General features: G+C 37.3%; 1 protein-coding gene across 1 annotated transcript in view; it reads right to left on the bottom strand.

Annotated features, from left to right (window-relative positions):
• LOC118203860 (membrane metallo-endopeptidase-like 1) overlaps positions 1-15,988 on the bottom strand; it is a 95,254-nt gene that overhangs the window by 71,514 nt on the left and 7,752 nt on the right. Inside the window, exons 4-6 of the mRNA XM_085812329.1 lie at positions 3,895-4,056; positions 1,884-1,967; positions 173-429 (exon numbers count right to left, since the gene is read on the bottom strand). Of these exons, the coding sequence (XP_085668455.1) occupies positions 173-429; positions 1,884-1,967; positions 3,895-4,056 (503 nt within the window). The remainder of the gene's footprint in view (positions 1-172; positions 430-1,883; positions 1,968-3,894; positions 4,057-15,988) is intronic.

Below are 15,988 nucleotides of genomic sequence, written 5' to 3'. Positions count from 1 at the left end.
AAATAATTCAAAATTGTATGATACGTATAGTGCTTTACAGTGATTCATTTTCTTAGCGTTTTGTTGAGTAATGGATATTCCGAGCAGTTGCTAAGGCGCGAAAGTTACATACTTTTTCGGTTATCATATAAAGCAATTATGAAATACAGTTCATGTATTGACGAGTATTTACCTTTATCACATGCACAGTGTTATTACTGGCATCATTCTCAGCATATAATTGAATAAAGATATCGTGATTCAAGCCCATCTTGCGGAGCTCAACAAGAGTCTGAAGCCAGTCGAATGAAGACGAATTCCACTTTTCTCCCTCCAATACTGGCCACCCACCAAGAGTCTTCAGAATGTCAGAGACGCTTTGCCAATTTTCCTGATGAGTCTTTTCCGAAGAATTAATCTTCTCCGCTTGTTTCACCCCTGTCGGGCCTCCTATGGGGGAGAAAAAAATCCCGTTGACAAGTTTTTAGAGCATTTGCTTTCTGAAATGCATTTTAAATACATTTTAGCCTTCTCTGTTTAAAATGATTTGGAATGCAGACAAAGAAGTGCCTTAAAACAGTGATGTCCAATACGTGACACTGTATTTTAAAAATAATTAGATGATATTTCGCGAATCTGGACTTAGGCTAGAAATATTAATGTTTTGCCGCCCATCCGAGATCGTGGATTAGTGACTCGGATTGCCGTACCAAAGGGCCCGGTTTCGAATTTCGAAGCAGACTTGGATGTTTGTATGCATATCGTATCTGTGCAGTAAGAATATTATCAAAATGTCCTGAGAGATTGGTAATAGAGAAAGAGGGGTAAGAGGCCCCTGGATCATCCCCTCGGGGTGCTCCTCTTCAAAAGTGAGGGCGGAATTGAGCAAAGGCATACTACCCCCTGTACAATGCCCAAGGCTCTCACCAACGACAAGCGCAATCTTGCCAAGATGAAATTCGTGGGTTGGTTCTGATATCAGACAAGTGAGATTAGTCACAACAACAACACTAGTGTTAATGTTTGATGCAACTTCATTAAATTTAGTTGACAGTTAACATTCTAAAGCGTTACGTGACCTGAAATATAAGAAAGGCATTTACTCAATTGCTCTCTATTTGAAAAATAACTCATTAATTTAGAATAATTCATTGTTTAAAGTCTGTGGTACCATAATGTAGATGACGTGGAGAGGTATTGTTTTGGAAAACGGAATTCCATTATAATTCTTTTTGTGGGAAACAGATTTTGGTCTTTTCTTCGTTCGAGCCGCACATGAATAAATTAGAATATTTTTTGACATAGCTTAGGCTGGAAAAATAGCTTAGGCTGAAGAAACCGGAAATTACGAGTGGCGTCGATAACTCTTCAATAGAATATCTTATTCAAATGATCTCGAAGCTTCGGAAATTACTTCCGGTAAGCTATGTGATTACGCAAGTAGCAAAATTTTGAGATTTAAATTTTTCGTTAATTAAAGGCTTATGTAAAAATCGATAACATTTATTTCAACGTTAAACTAAAAAATCTCTGAATCGAATTTTGAAAATTGCATCTACGTGAGCACTTTTATCATTAACGTATGTTCCATCTTTCGTAGCTCTGTATTTATTCGTTTCTATCCAACAAACTCATACAGAGATTCTATCTTCTCTAATTACAGAGATTAAACCGTAGATTTGTAGTACATCTATTGAAAGATCTATTTCGATGCATCCGAAATTATAATTATTCATTTTAATCAGGTTCTAATTTTTCACATTTGACGTATTATTATATATTTCATTAGGGATATCTGAAAAGTCCGTACTTATTGAAATGCTACGTGATAAAGCTATTTTGAACATTTCCATTATGTTTTAGGTATAACGACAGAAAGATGCATAATTTAGAATAAGTCTTACCTTTTTTCTTACACTTGTCATAGGATGATTTTAAATCGGAAACATATTTAGATTCATTTTTTGTCATTGTATTTTCTAGCAGATCTAGAAATAAAAAGAAAAGTATTTATTCATCAGAAATTGTATTCGTAACCAGCATTTCATTAAACCAGATCTAGAAATAAAAGGAAAAGTACTTATTCTTCAGAAATTGTATTCGTAACCAGTATTTCATTATACGGAAGTAAAAAAGGATCAATTCCCGTTTATCCATATATTTATCTATGAAGTTAATCAACTGATAACAAAAACTGCCGAACAATTAAGGTAAATAAATAAAAGTTAAACTATTTTGCCACAACATATGCAAAACAATTCAATAAAGTTTGTAAGATGAGCGACTGTTTTCAAATTCAAATATTTATGCAACGAGTAGTTTGCTAACTTATGCATAAATCATGTCATCGGTTTACATACTGCCCGATTGTATAAGTTAGCTGTTGCCTAATATTTAAGTAAATCATTTAAAATGGTTAATCATTTAAGCAATTAAATACTGCTTTCGTATATAAACTATACTTTTCCATGTTGCTTGAATTTTAATTAAAATTTGAATATGTAGTTTGTGTAAATTCAATCAAAATTTTAACTAGTGACTAGGCAACGAGTTTTTCTCATAATGTAAAATGTGATCAGTCGTGTCCCAAAAACCTAAATTAAATTATCTAGTTATGCATTGGTAATATTCTAAAGTTTTTAGGTTTTAGTTTTAGATTTCTGAGCGGAAGACGTGAAAATTGTGCAATCTGATACCCGGACTTGCACTCCAGACCCCACCGGTTGTTAGCTTGACTTACGTTCCAGTTACAGCAGAAGGCCCACAGTAAAGAGAAAGTAAAACCTTACTTTCATACTAACTTAAAAGGACTGGGAATAATTATCGTCTACCGCCTTTATAGTTCCTTTGCCATTTATAGAGATAAGAAATTTTTAAGACAAGGAGATATCATGCTGCGCCCTCGCGAGGACTCGAACTCCTCCGCACCTTCCGATTGCTAACCGGACTTTCTTTCTAGTTACAAAACGAAGTCGCGCTGTAAGGAGAAGGAAAATACCTTAAACTATCACCCAATTAAAAGACCACTATAGAGGCAGGCATCCAATCCCTAAATACTGGTAGTGACAAATTAATGGCCCCAGTTGCATTTCGGGCTCCATTTTATAACTTTCCTAGTAAGGAAAATGTTAAAAATGTGCAATGCCACCGCCGGGGCTCGATCTCTGGACGTGCCTTTCAATTCTATCATAAATTTGTATGATATGGAACGAGTAAAATACCTCTCAAAATTCTTTGGAGTAAGTTTCGGCTGTTTGTCTACGTTCCCGCCTTGCCAGTACAGTGGTTAGTGATGCTGACTTCGTAATCATAGGTTCAGATCTGGGAAAAAGGCATGGCTATTTGTAAATGTATAGTATCTGTTTGGAGTTTGCGACAAGTTACCAGCAGTGGCACACGTCTTTCAACACATTTTTATTAAGCGCAGGGATGATTGATTTGGGTTTATTGTTTTGCAACAAAGCACACCAAGCTTATATGCCTTAGGGAAAGAAGACCTGGCTAAAGAGTTCTGGTTCATATTTAGATTACGCGTGATGAAAAGTGTGGAACGCCCATGCAGAAAGCCCTTTCGCAAAGACTTGAAATCGGTTTGAATTATCAGTTTTTGGTGCTCTTAAAACCGTTCAGTCAAATGTGGACTTAAGCACTGAGTGTGTCTAAGTGGGATAAGAAGAAATGTTCTGAAAATTCTTTGGTTCTGAAGATATACAATCCCTATTATACCCATACATATATATATCATTACTGATATTTTTTACCATCTTTTAAACAGATATCATTACTGATATCTGTTTAAAAGATGGCTATCCTCAAGCGTGTATAAGTAAAACTTATTTTATATTAACAAAGAAATTGCTCTCAATTTTTCATTAATTCTAATGATCAATCTCATGGTGATCCATGGTGACTAACCTCGGAGTTTAAGGTGGATATCGTTTTCAATTTCTTTAGCGGTAGAGATGTAATGCTTGATATCAGAAACTTCATGTCTGTTCAGCCAACCACCACAGGCAAACTGGTAGAAGTCTTCACAAGGTTCTACGCTTTGATTCAAATTGGACAGGATTTCGACAGCTAAAATGCAAGTAAAACTCCTCAGATACATATTGGTAATTTCACTGCGTAGATTTATTAACACAATATTTTCGATTCTTGAAAAAATAGAAAATTTTCATTCCAGCCCTGATAATAATATAGGACGAAATAGCTATCGGTGTTGGAAATTACCAAACTAGTAAACTTTTAAGATGATTGTTTCAGAGGAATTTATGCAAATAAATTTCCCGAAATTTGAACTTGAGTATTTAATATCAAGCTTACAAGTTTGGATTACATATGAAATATTTTCCTGTATATTGTAAGCATATCTGCTTGAAGTTATTCATTCCTTCAGTTGCAGTTAATCTGTAATCTTTCTCTCAGAAATATATATGTGGTATTTGCGTGAAGCTCACTCTTTACTGTGGTTAGTTTCATTAAAATCACTTTTAATGACTAAACATTGAAGTTATTCCGCCATACTTTGTCTGAACACCTAGTTTTCGGAATTTTAATAAACTGTTAGCAAATAAAATTATGGCAAAATGCTGTAATTCGTTTATAATTTCTCTTTGCGAGTTTTTTTGAAATTAACACATTATAAATCAGTAAACAAATGCCTTTTCTGGAAATACATTTCCAAATTTTGCTCATGTCAAGCTATTTCTTTTCTCAAAAACATCATACGGCTCATGTTTAAATCCAAAACTGTGAATCTGAAACATGCGAGCTAGTGTTAGTTAATACTTTCATTTGTATCGTTAATGTTCATTAGTGTTGCAAGTGGTTCCACTTATCAAAGAAGCTATGTCTAGCAATATACTGTTTGCCGCATTTAATTAATTGGATCTGCACAAGTGACGTGCTGGTTATGAATTTGGATGAAAAGTCACTAATTCTATAAGGAATCCACATACAAAAATATGGATCTTATAACAATTTTCTGGTTACAACGATTGATTGGTAATCTGCAACCTAATTCCTTTCCTCTATCAGCCAGTTACTCTCAAACGTTACTTCTATTGTGTGAAAGAGTCATCGCTGTTGTCATAACTGTTTATGGAAACAAGAGGTAAAAGAAAATAAAAGGTTAGCTTTATTATTTTGTAAGGATCTTAAGTTTTACTAACGTTTATTTTTATTTTAAATCTTTACTATCAGTTCTTATTTTCTACTTCCGGCCAGAATTAAAAGCTTTAACTTAATGCAAATTTGTCTGGCGAACGCCAAGTACTTAAGTTGTGGCTTTTTGCCAAGCGAGAGAGAGGATGGAGTTAGTCGAAGCAGGCCGCTTACTTTAGCAGTTTTACTCAGTTGCTGGTTGCCTTGCAGGTCAGAGGTTTAATCCTCGTGATAATTTTTAAACGTATTGTAGTGTTAACAGTTCTCTGTACTACATACGGCTTCCTGTTAAAATAAGGCCAATCTTCCACGTAGGCCTTTGTTTATTATTCAAAAGTTAAGTTAGAGTTTAGTTAAATATTTTTATATTCTTACGTTCAGACCACAAGTAGTTGGTCTCTGTATTCCGAAGTACGGAAATTATTGTAAAGAGTGAAAAATAAAGGGTTTCGTATACCCTTCCCGTGTATCTTGTCTACTTCGCACATTTATTGAACATAACTTTAGTAAGCTCCCTGTTCCGCGTCAGGTCCTTGCATGTTCCCAAAGAAAGTAAGGCGGAACATTGAACCTGATAATTTCACTAGCGGAAGTACTAGATGCCAGTTACGTTAGATTGAGAGTAATGCATCTAGCAATAGAGAGGACGATACCGCTGTAATCCTTCTTTAATAACGATGCAAAAAATACGATTTATAGTCCTACATTTTTCAGTCTGATGCGATATGGAACCGACATAACAAATTTTGATAGAAAGATAAACCAATTCTTTTCTCTCATTATATCAGCAACAATGGCGAGTAGTTTTTAATGATTTTCGTCTTTCTTTTCAAATGGTAGCAAAGGCTCAAGTTAAATCCAATATTTCACCTATATTCAATTTAGGTCGATTAAATGTGGCAAAGAAATTATCATAATTGATCGGAAATCACTAACGCGAACAAACATTCTTCTTTACATGTATAGATTTTGTAACACTTACATATTTTTATTAACTATACGATTTGAAAGCTAGTAGTAGTAACACTTTTCGAAATAAAGTATTTTTATCTCCAACGCGCAAGACTGTTGCCATTTGGAAAAATTAGCGCTTTTAGAGTTTTTAATTAATGTTTCGACTGATTAAAGTCGTACGAAGATGGGAATAGTCTAAATGGCTTCCTACGAATTTTTGGAATCGGGACTAATGCATTTAATGATTGAAAATGATATTTTTATTTCATCTTAGAAATTTTTATTAACAAACTCTATGATTTGAAAACCAGCAGTGGCAACAGTTCTCGAAAATAAAGCAGATTTTTATCTCCAGCTTGCGAAACTGTTGTCACTCGATAAAATCGAAGCGAAAATTATAGTTTTCTCGAGCTTTTAATTAATATCTCTGATTTTAGATATTTTGGGGAGGGGGGGGAATTGAACATCGACCTTTTCTAGGACCCAAAAAAGGATTGTAGAAAGTTTGGTGACGATAGCTAAAGTAGTGACTGAATTATTAGCTAAAAAACAAACATACTTTCTTCTTTATATATATATATATCGATTATTGGTAACGTGAACTTAAAAAATAATATAACATAAAATTGCAAGTCTCCTTGACGACAGCTATTGAACGGAACTTTACAATAAATTAAATAACTTCATCATCAGTGATTTTAAGCAAAACTACATATCATCTGAATCGGACAACATACAAAGTCTGCTAAGCTTTTACTGGAAACTCTACCGAAAGCCAGGCGTCGACGTTTATTCTGAAGAGTCTGTTCTGTTAGGCAAGCAGATTGCGGCGAGAACAACCAAATCTCCACTACAAGTCAACCTGTTACGTTTTTCTCCAAATTTAACTATTCTGCTTGATAAAAAAAGCTGTATATGCATCTGTATTAAACGAGTACATAAAATATAATCTTAAATCTCAACTTTTACTATAACTTAATAAACTGTTCCTTGGTAACAGGCATTATCGGGGAAACACAAGTTGGAATGAAAAATTAATTTTTGGTAGAGCAGAGTTTAAAGGGGAGTTTAACATTCAGGCAATTTTTCAGCAATACATATCACTGAAAATATGAGATAAGAATAAATGTGCTTGGTTGAGAATGTTTGTCAAATTATTTTGTGAGAAGACTGAGGTAAACAGAAGCTTAATGAAAACATAATTTCTCACGCAATGACAATTGAAAATGATGTTATGTTTGTAACTGATCAGAAAATCCGATATTTGTTGAGAGTTCAAACATATAACTGCATAATATATAATAATAATAATGTATAGTTTATAATAATAGTAATATATAGTTTAGTAGTAGCATAATATATAATTAGTATAAAACAAAGTTTTGTTTAAAATGTGAACATTTGAAAATATAGAGAGAAAGATCTATAAAAATATTTACAACTATAGATGCTTTTGTAACTGAAAATACCTTTTCCAAAGGTTTAATTCTAGAATTTAAACTGATCATTTGAAGTTCTGTAAATACATTTTAAAAAAAAATTTTCTTCAAATTTTGATGATTTAAAAGAAAATTGGGTTCATGAACCCAAACCAAATGTAATGAATGATGTCAGTCATTTAGTATTGTTACGAATTTGCTATTTAAAAAGCTAATGTTAGTTCAATTATAAATTAAATGGTTTTATTTCTCGCGCAGTGCAGCGCGTGACGAATATTAAAAGAAAGCTAAGCCGGAAAAATTAAAAATACAAGAGCGCGTGCGTTAAATAAATAAATATCTCTTTTTGATTTCGAGAAAGTACTGGAAAATTCTAGCGCGTGATTTTAAAATCTTATAAAAGGAGGAAAACATCTCAGTTCGTAGTAGTTGCTTGCTTAGTTTGTTGTTGTTTAGAAAACTGCTCTTGTTGATTGTAGCGAATTCGCGGATTAGCGTTCTTTTAGCTGTTTTGAATTACGTTCTATTGGATATTTGAGTAGTTAAAAGATAACTACTGTGAGATATTGTAATACTGCATGATAATTTGAGAAAATTTAAGCATTTTTGTTGTGATAATAATAAATTTTTGTTCATTTTTCATCGGACTTGTGCATTCATTTCATAACGAACCCGTACGCACGCAACAATTTTTGGTGTCAGGAGTGGGGTTTGAATGCCAATAACAAGAGGGATGGAAGAACAATTGAGACAGCTCATTACTGCTTTTGCTGCTTTCCAAGAAAAGATGGAAGCTGGCCAAACATCTTTTAAAGAAGAAATTAAAGAGAAATTGGATGCTGGTCAAAGGTCCGTTAAAGAAGAAATGAAATTGGGCCAGGAATCCCTCAAAGGAGAAATGAAATTGGGCCAGGAATCCGTTAAGGAAGAGATGAAATCTCTTAAAAATGAGATGAAAGCAGGTCAGGACGAAATGAAAAGAGAAATTACCTGCGTAATAGAAAATAAATTTGAGGCTATGGAAGGCAGAATAGACGCGGTTGAAACTAAAGTTGGACATATAGAAGAGAGAGTTTCTGCCGTCGAACAACAAATTGATGATAGGGTTTCTGATGCCGTCGCCAAAGAAGTTGACAGCCTAAAGAAGTGCATAGCGACGGTAGGAAACAATTCTGAAGGTTTCAAATTTTTATCGATGCCTGCTCGTTCCGTTCTGAAACTGTCTACATATGATGGGAAGACCTCCTGGCAGGTGTATAGGACACAATTTTTTATCGTTGCGGATGCGAATGGGTGGGATTCCCAAGCTAAGGCCTGTCATCTCGCCGCTTCTCTGAGAGCAGACGCAGCGGATATCCTGCAGACGCTTCCCGAAAATCAAAGGCTAGATTTCGAAGCTCTATCCGGCGCTTTGGAGCTGCGCTTCGGCGAGAAATGTTTAAAAGACTACAGCAGGCTCCAATTAAAATCTTGTCAACAGAAGCTCACCGAAACGCTTCAGGAGCTCGCCACGGATGTTGAAAGGCTGTCACATCACGCCTTTTCAGAGTGCCCGACAGAAACAAGGGAAATCCTGTCCCTGCAATATTTCATCGATGGCATCCGGGACCCTGAAATACAGAAAGCACTGCGAATGGCGGATGTTAAAGATCTGAAAAGCGCTTTAGTGTATGCCATGAAATTTGAGGCAGCCCAGCAAGCTACCCGTCGAGACCGCCATCCAGTCAGAGCTGCTCAAATCCAGGAGCCAGGGGATCAAGTCACTGCTCGTCTAGACGATTTAACTGGACAACTGAACGCCTTGAGACAGAATATTGGTGACAAGAAACCGACCGTAAAGTGCTGGAACTGCGGTGCTGAAGGGCACATCCGACGAAACTGCAGAACACCCCAGGGCACGGATGCTAAGACCGCTCCTAACAAACAGCAGGGAAACTAATTAGTGGCCATCTCGCGGGGCGGAGGTTGCCAGATCATGAAAAGCCCCAGTTTAAAGCGCTTCAGATTTCTGCAGTGAGAGGCGGCAGTAATGGACTTTTCATAATAGGACATATTAATGGAGTTCCCTGCAATATGACGATAGATACAGGAGCCAACGTTACCATCATCCGAAAAGATTTGGCTCAACAACTGAGAAGCAAACTTATCTGGACGCCGCCCTGCGTTACCCTACAGACTGTGTCCGGTGAGAAGATCAACATCGATGGAAAAGTAAATGCTAACATCACGTTTGGAAGTGCCGCTTACCATCACACGGCATATGTAGCAGAGATCACTGATTCTTGCATACTCGGATTGGACTTTCTAAGGAAATACAATTTTTCCTTGGACTTTAAAAATAACGAATTGCATTCTACATCTGAGGACATAGCGTTATTTGGAGTCAATGATGAAGTTAAATCTGTCCATAAAATCATAGCACAAGACAATATCACAATACCGGCAAGAACAGAAATTTTACTTCCTGGATCCATAGCCGAAAACAGAAATTTCCGCTACGGCATCATAGAATATCCCAATAACTGTAATAGCCCAAAAGGAGTACTAGTAGCCTCAACACTCGTCGACCTATCCAGAACGGTTATCCCGGTGAGAGTCGCCAATGTAACTGAGAAGGGGAGAATTATTAAGAAAGGTGAAGTGGTTGCAGCATGTACTCCAGTAACCACCGTTGAAAGAAAGAGTAACATCCAAGAATCCGTGTCCTCAGAGAGAATTACATCGGAGTTATTGCAGAATGCGCAATTAAACGATGGAGAGAAGAATGCTGCCGATCGCGTTATTAAAGATCTTCAAGTTGTTTTTTCCCGCTCGTCTTCTGACGTGGGTCGAACTAGTTTGACACAACATAGAATAGATACCGGCGATCATCCCCCGATCAAGCAACATCCAAGGCGTCTGCCGTTTGCTAAACAGGAAGAGGTGCGAACACTGTTAAAAGATATGGAAGAAGGCGATGTCATCGAGCCTTCAACAAGTCCATGGGCATCTCCCATCGTTCTCGTCAGAAAGAAAGACGGCTCAACAAGATTTTGCGTTGACTATCGCCGGTTGAATGAGGTTACGAAGAAAGACAGTTACCCTCTTCCTAGAATTGACGACATTCTAGACACTCTTTCTGGAAGCAAGTGGTTCTCAACGCTTGATTTAAAGAGTGGGTATTGGCAGGTAGAAATACACCCTCATGACCGAGAAAAGACGGCATTTACTACGGGACAAGGGCTTTGGCAATTCAAGGTGATGCCGTTTGGACTGTGTAATGCGCCGGCAACATTCGAACGCCTCATGGAGACTGTTTTGAAAGGACTTCCTATGAAGCCTGTCTGATATACCTGGACGATATCATCATCGTCGGAAAGAGTTTTGAAGATCATCTAGAAAATCTTAGAAAGGTGCTTCAGAAACTGAAAGAAGCCAATCTAAAGCTGAGTCCAGCTAAATGCAAATTGTTCCGAAAGGAAGTGACTTACCTGGGACATGTCATCTCTGCAGAAGGTGTGCGCACGGATCCTGAAAGCGGTTAAATCCTGGAAACGTCCCGAAAATGTCCATCAGCTGAGAAGCTTCCTAGGGCTTTGCACCTACTATAGGAGATTCGTGAAGGACTTTTCTTCCATCGCAAGACCCCTTCACAAGCTGACAGAGAGCAACCAAAAGTTCTTGTGGACAAAAGAATGCGACGATGCATTTAACAACTTAAAGGAGGCTTTAACATCTGCTCCAATCCTGACGTATCCTCAGCACGACCGACCATTTATTCTCGACACCGACGCGAGCAATGAAAGTGTCGGTGCTGGTTTGTCCCAAGAAATAGACGGCCAAGAACGTGTAGTGGCGTACTGGAGCAAGTGCCTGTCTAAACCGGAGAGGAATTATTGTGTCACCAGGAAAGAGTTGCTCGCCATAGTCAAAGCTGTAGAACAGTTCCATCACTATCTATACGGCAGAAAATTCCTGCTCCGCACCGATCATGCATCATTGACCTGGCTTTTAAATTTCAAGAATGCTGAGGGTCAAATAGCCAGGTGGATACAGAGACTCCAAGAATATGACATCACTATCCGTCATCGTAAGGGATCATCACACGGAAACGCCGACGCCCTGTCTAGAAGACCTTGCCAAGAAAACTGTCGATATTGTTCCAGGGTGGAAGCGAAATACGAGCTGCTGACTCCGGTCGCAAGACAAATTACAACATCAACATCGGCTGATCGAGAACCGTAGAGTGATGATGAAGTCAGGAAAGACCAGCTGGAAGACCGCGACATTAAACCCATAATTGATCTAATGGAGTCGTCAAACAGAAAACCTACCTGGCAGGACATTTCTATCTGTAGTCCTACAACCAAACAATATTGGGCACTCTGGGATTCACTTCACATTCGAAACGGCGTCTTATACCGGAAATTCGAATCGGATCATGGGAAGACGTTCCGATGGCAGCTGATACTTCCAAGATCCCGCATTCCTGATGTCCTTAAAGAACTACATAACAGCCCTACGGGAGGTCACTTTGGAATAATGAAGACCTTACAGAGAGTTCGTGAGCGCTTTTACTGGAATAATGCAAAGGATGACGTGCAAAAGTGGTGCCGATCTTGCGATGCCTGTGCAGGTCGGAAAGGACCTAAGAGACGCAGCCGAGGCAAGCTGCAACGTTACAACATAGGGGCGCCTTTTGAACGAATCGCCTTTGACATCCTGGGACCTCTGCCACGAACTGCTGATGGCAACAAATACATACTCGTTGTCGTTGATTACTTCACCAAGTGGCCTGAAGCTTATCCTATTCCTGATCAAGAGGCTGTCACAGTAGCTGAGGTAATGATACAGCACTGGATTTCCAGGTTCGGAGTGCCTCTTCAGTTACATTCCGATCAGGGAAGGAATTTTACCTCGGTAGTAATCAAAGAACTATGCAAACTACTCGGCATTGACAAGACCCAAACGACGCCATTACATCCCCAGTCGGACGGCATGGTAGAGAGGTTCAATCGAACCATCCTTAATAACCTCTCATTAGTGGTTTCCAGAAACCAGAAGGACTGGGACAAGAAATTACCACTCTTTTTACTGGCTTACCGCAATGCTGTCCACGAGACTACCGGCTATTCTCCATCACAGATGCTCTTCGGTCGTGACCTTCGTCTGCCTTGTGATCTATTGTTTTGCCGCCCTCCGGATGCTCCTTCATCGTCTGAGGAATATATTCAAGATCTCCAGGCCCGGTTTAAAGTGATGCACAACTTTGCACGAGAGCGAGTCAACTTGGCGACGGAGAAGATGAAGACCCGCTACGACACAAGAGCTACTGAACATCAGTTCCACGAAGGAGACAAGGTGTGGTTGTGGAATCCGACTCGACGGAAAGGATTTTGTCCGAAATTACAGTCACCTTGGGATGGCCCGTACACAGTCCTAAAAAGGCTGAATGACGTCGTGGTTCGGATTCGTAAGTCTTCGAACTCTAAACCTAAAGTCGTTCATTACGACAGGTTAGCTCATTACTATGGCCATAGTACATAATGTAAATAATTGTAAATAGTATAAGACCATGGTCCATTTTGTTTTTAAATGTGTATTTGATTTGATTTGTATTTAGTATTTGATTTGCATTTAGTGTTTGATTTGTATTTGATAGCATTTGATTTGTTTTATTTATTGCATTTATTGTTCATGTTGTTTAATATTGTAATGTAATGCTTATTAATGCATTTATGCCACAGTTGTAAGTTTAGCTTCCTGTCCAGGGATTGTACTGCCCGGGACGTGCAGTCCTTGCGAAGGGGGCAGTGTTACGAATTTGCTATTTAAAAAGCTAATGTTAGTTCAATTATAAATTAAATGGTTTTATTTCTCGCGCAGTGCAGCGCGTGACGAATATTAAAAGAAAGCTAAGCCGGAAAAATTAAAAATACAAGAGCGCGTGCGTTAAATAAATAAATATCTCTTTTTGATTTCGAGAAAGTAGTGGAAAATTCTAGCGCGTGATTTTAAAATCTTATAAAAGGAGGAAAACATCTCAGTTCGTAGTAGTTGCTTGCTTAGTTTGTTGTTGTTTAGTAAACTGCTCTTGTTGATTGTAGCGAATTCGCGGATTTGCGTTCTTTAGCTGTTTTGAATTACGTTCTATTGGATATTTGAGTAGTTAAAAGATAACTACTGTGAGATATTGTAATACTGCATGATAATTTGAGAAAATTTAAGCATTTTTGTTGTGATAATAATAAATTTTTGTTCATTTTTCATCGGACATGTGCATTCATTTCATAACGAACCCGTACGCACGCAACAGTATTAAACGCTGAAGAAGAGCGTGTCAAGTTTGAAGGTTAAAAATTAAAAATATAGAATTTCCAAAATATCGTTATATGAATTAGAGCTAAAGATTAGGACAGGATTTCTGGAGCTTTCTGAAACGATCTTAAACATACGCTGAGAATTTTGTACTACTATGTTATGCGAAGCAAGAATTTTAGCATTGAATTTATAAGATCGAGGAAATCCGTCAACTCTGCAAAATTTTGAAGAAGTTCTGAATCTTTTAATATATAATATTTATTTAATATTTAAGTCCTTAAATAAATGTAAGTAAGCACATCCAACTGATTACTATGAGCTTTAGTATAAACTGATTAGTACGTAAGTTTTGCCATTAACGTATAGTAAATTACATTTTATATGTACCAAAATGTTTTCCAGATGAATTTTTTCTTAATGAATCACATCATAATTTATTAATTAACATAATTATTTAACTTTGTAATCCTAGTTTCTATATCTCTGCACCAAGGGGGACGAAAATGGTAGTTCAAATAAAATATCGCCAAGTAAAGTAGGAAAGTTTGAAAACGTCTACTTTAGGCAAAGTGAGGCTGAAGACTTAAACACTGGCGCTTCGGCAGTGAAGTTTAATTAGATTATTTGTTCGCTGTGACACACAAGGGGTGTCTACCTGAAAAAAGCGATGCCTTACTGGGGGACATTCTCAAGAAATCTGGCTAGTATTTTCATTACACATAGGGAAAGCCACAAAACACGCTCCTTGAAGCAACCCGTTAGCTCGTGTTCGAATCCGGGCCGAACCACCAGTACTCAAATCATTCACTCACTGGTGGGGAACTTCTGCGTAATGATATCGGTAAAGTAATATCCAGCCAGCTAGCGTATATCATTTTTCTCAACTTCTCATATTTGCCTTGCCTACCGTCATGAGATTTTTCCGTGGAATGGAAAGTGACATGACGATGTTGCACAATCAGTTAAAACGAATGTGACATATGTGCTGAAAAGCATCATAGAAAAGTCTTTCACTGTTTGCTGACAGATTTGCAAAAACTCAGTCATGGTGTACATAAGCAGTGAACGGAAACAAATTGAGTTTGTAACTTTGTAGGGTCCACTTGCTTATCATCTAAGTGACAACAGTACGTGTAGCAAGTTCTTGTAGGACAGGAGAAAAATTAAAAGTACGCTTTATTAAACTCTTTAAAATTTACAATACGTCAACTCGACGCTAACACGCTACGCCTTCCTTGAGCGGTAACTCAAATCACAGAATTAAAGTAAAAATTCGAAGATGTTCACAAGTAATGGAACTAAGCTACATTGCTTAGATATTCCTGTTTCTCAACCCTTGACGAAACTATTAGAAGCAAAGTGAAACCAGTTATGCCACTAGCAGTAACTCCGGGAGTAGAAGCTGACGCTAGAGAGGTGACGGCAATAACCTCTCTCTCCAACTTTCCTTCTAAAACCCGGTATTTAAACTTTTTCTCCTTCATGTAGAATCTGTATTCCTTAACGCGCACTACCAAATTCAAATATTCTGGCATTGCTAATTAATGGAATGAAGGCTTACAAGAAAGTTTAAAATTAAACTTTAACTTGTTAGTTAAAATAAATATAAATCCCTACAAGTTATGTTGCATGTAATTTTCTACAACATCGGTCCTGGATATTGATCGAAAGAGAATTTAAATATTTGAGCTGTCCTAGTGAAATTTTAGGCTATAAACTAGTATTTACGAAACAGACTGAAACCCTTACGAAATAAAAATAAAACAAAAATTAATAGCTGTATGTAAAGAAATTTGAGAATGCGAATAACTTTAAATGTGCAACGAAACTTGCAGACAATTTATTTAAAAACCGCAGCTCTTTTTTTTTTTTTTTTTTTTTTTTTTTGAGGGAAACGTAACTGCATTCTTTAGAGTACCAATCATTTCCAAGCATACCTCATGACAAGTAACGTTTTTCAGGTTTTCTCTGAAGCTGCTTCAGTACTCACTTCGAATATTACAAAGTTGCCAACAACTTCCACATAGTTTGACGCATCATTAAAGCTTATTATTTATTTTAAATGGTCATTTGTTTTGTATTCTTGCTATTTTAATTCATCTTATTAAAATACCTTGGATGAAACAAGCTCGGTGCTTGAGAATAGGCCTAGA

This window comes from Stegodyphus dumicola, chromosome 3 (genome assembly GCF_044657685.1).
Source record: "Stegodyphus dumicola isolate Sdum_Otavi_A_Nest chromosome 3, ASM4465768v1".
NCBI classification, from domain to species: Eukaryota; Metazoa; Arthropoda; class Arachnida; order Araneae; family Eresidae; genus Stegodyphus; species Stegodyphus dumicola.
This window is presented reverse-complemented; position numbering and strand designations above follow the sequence as displayed.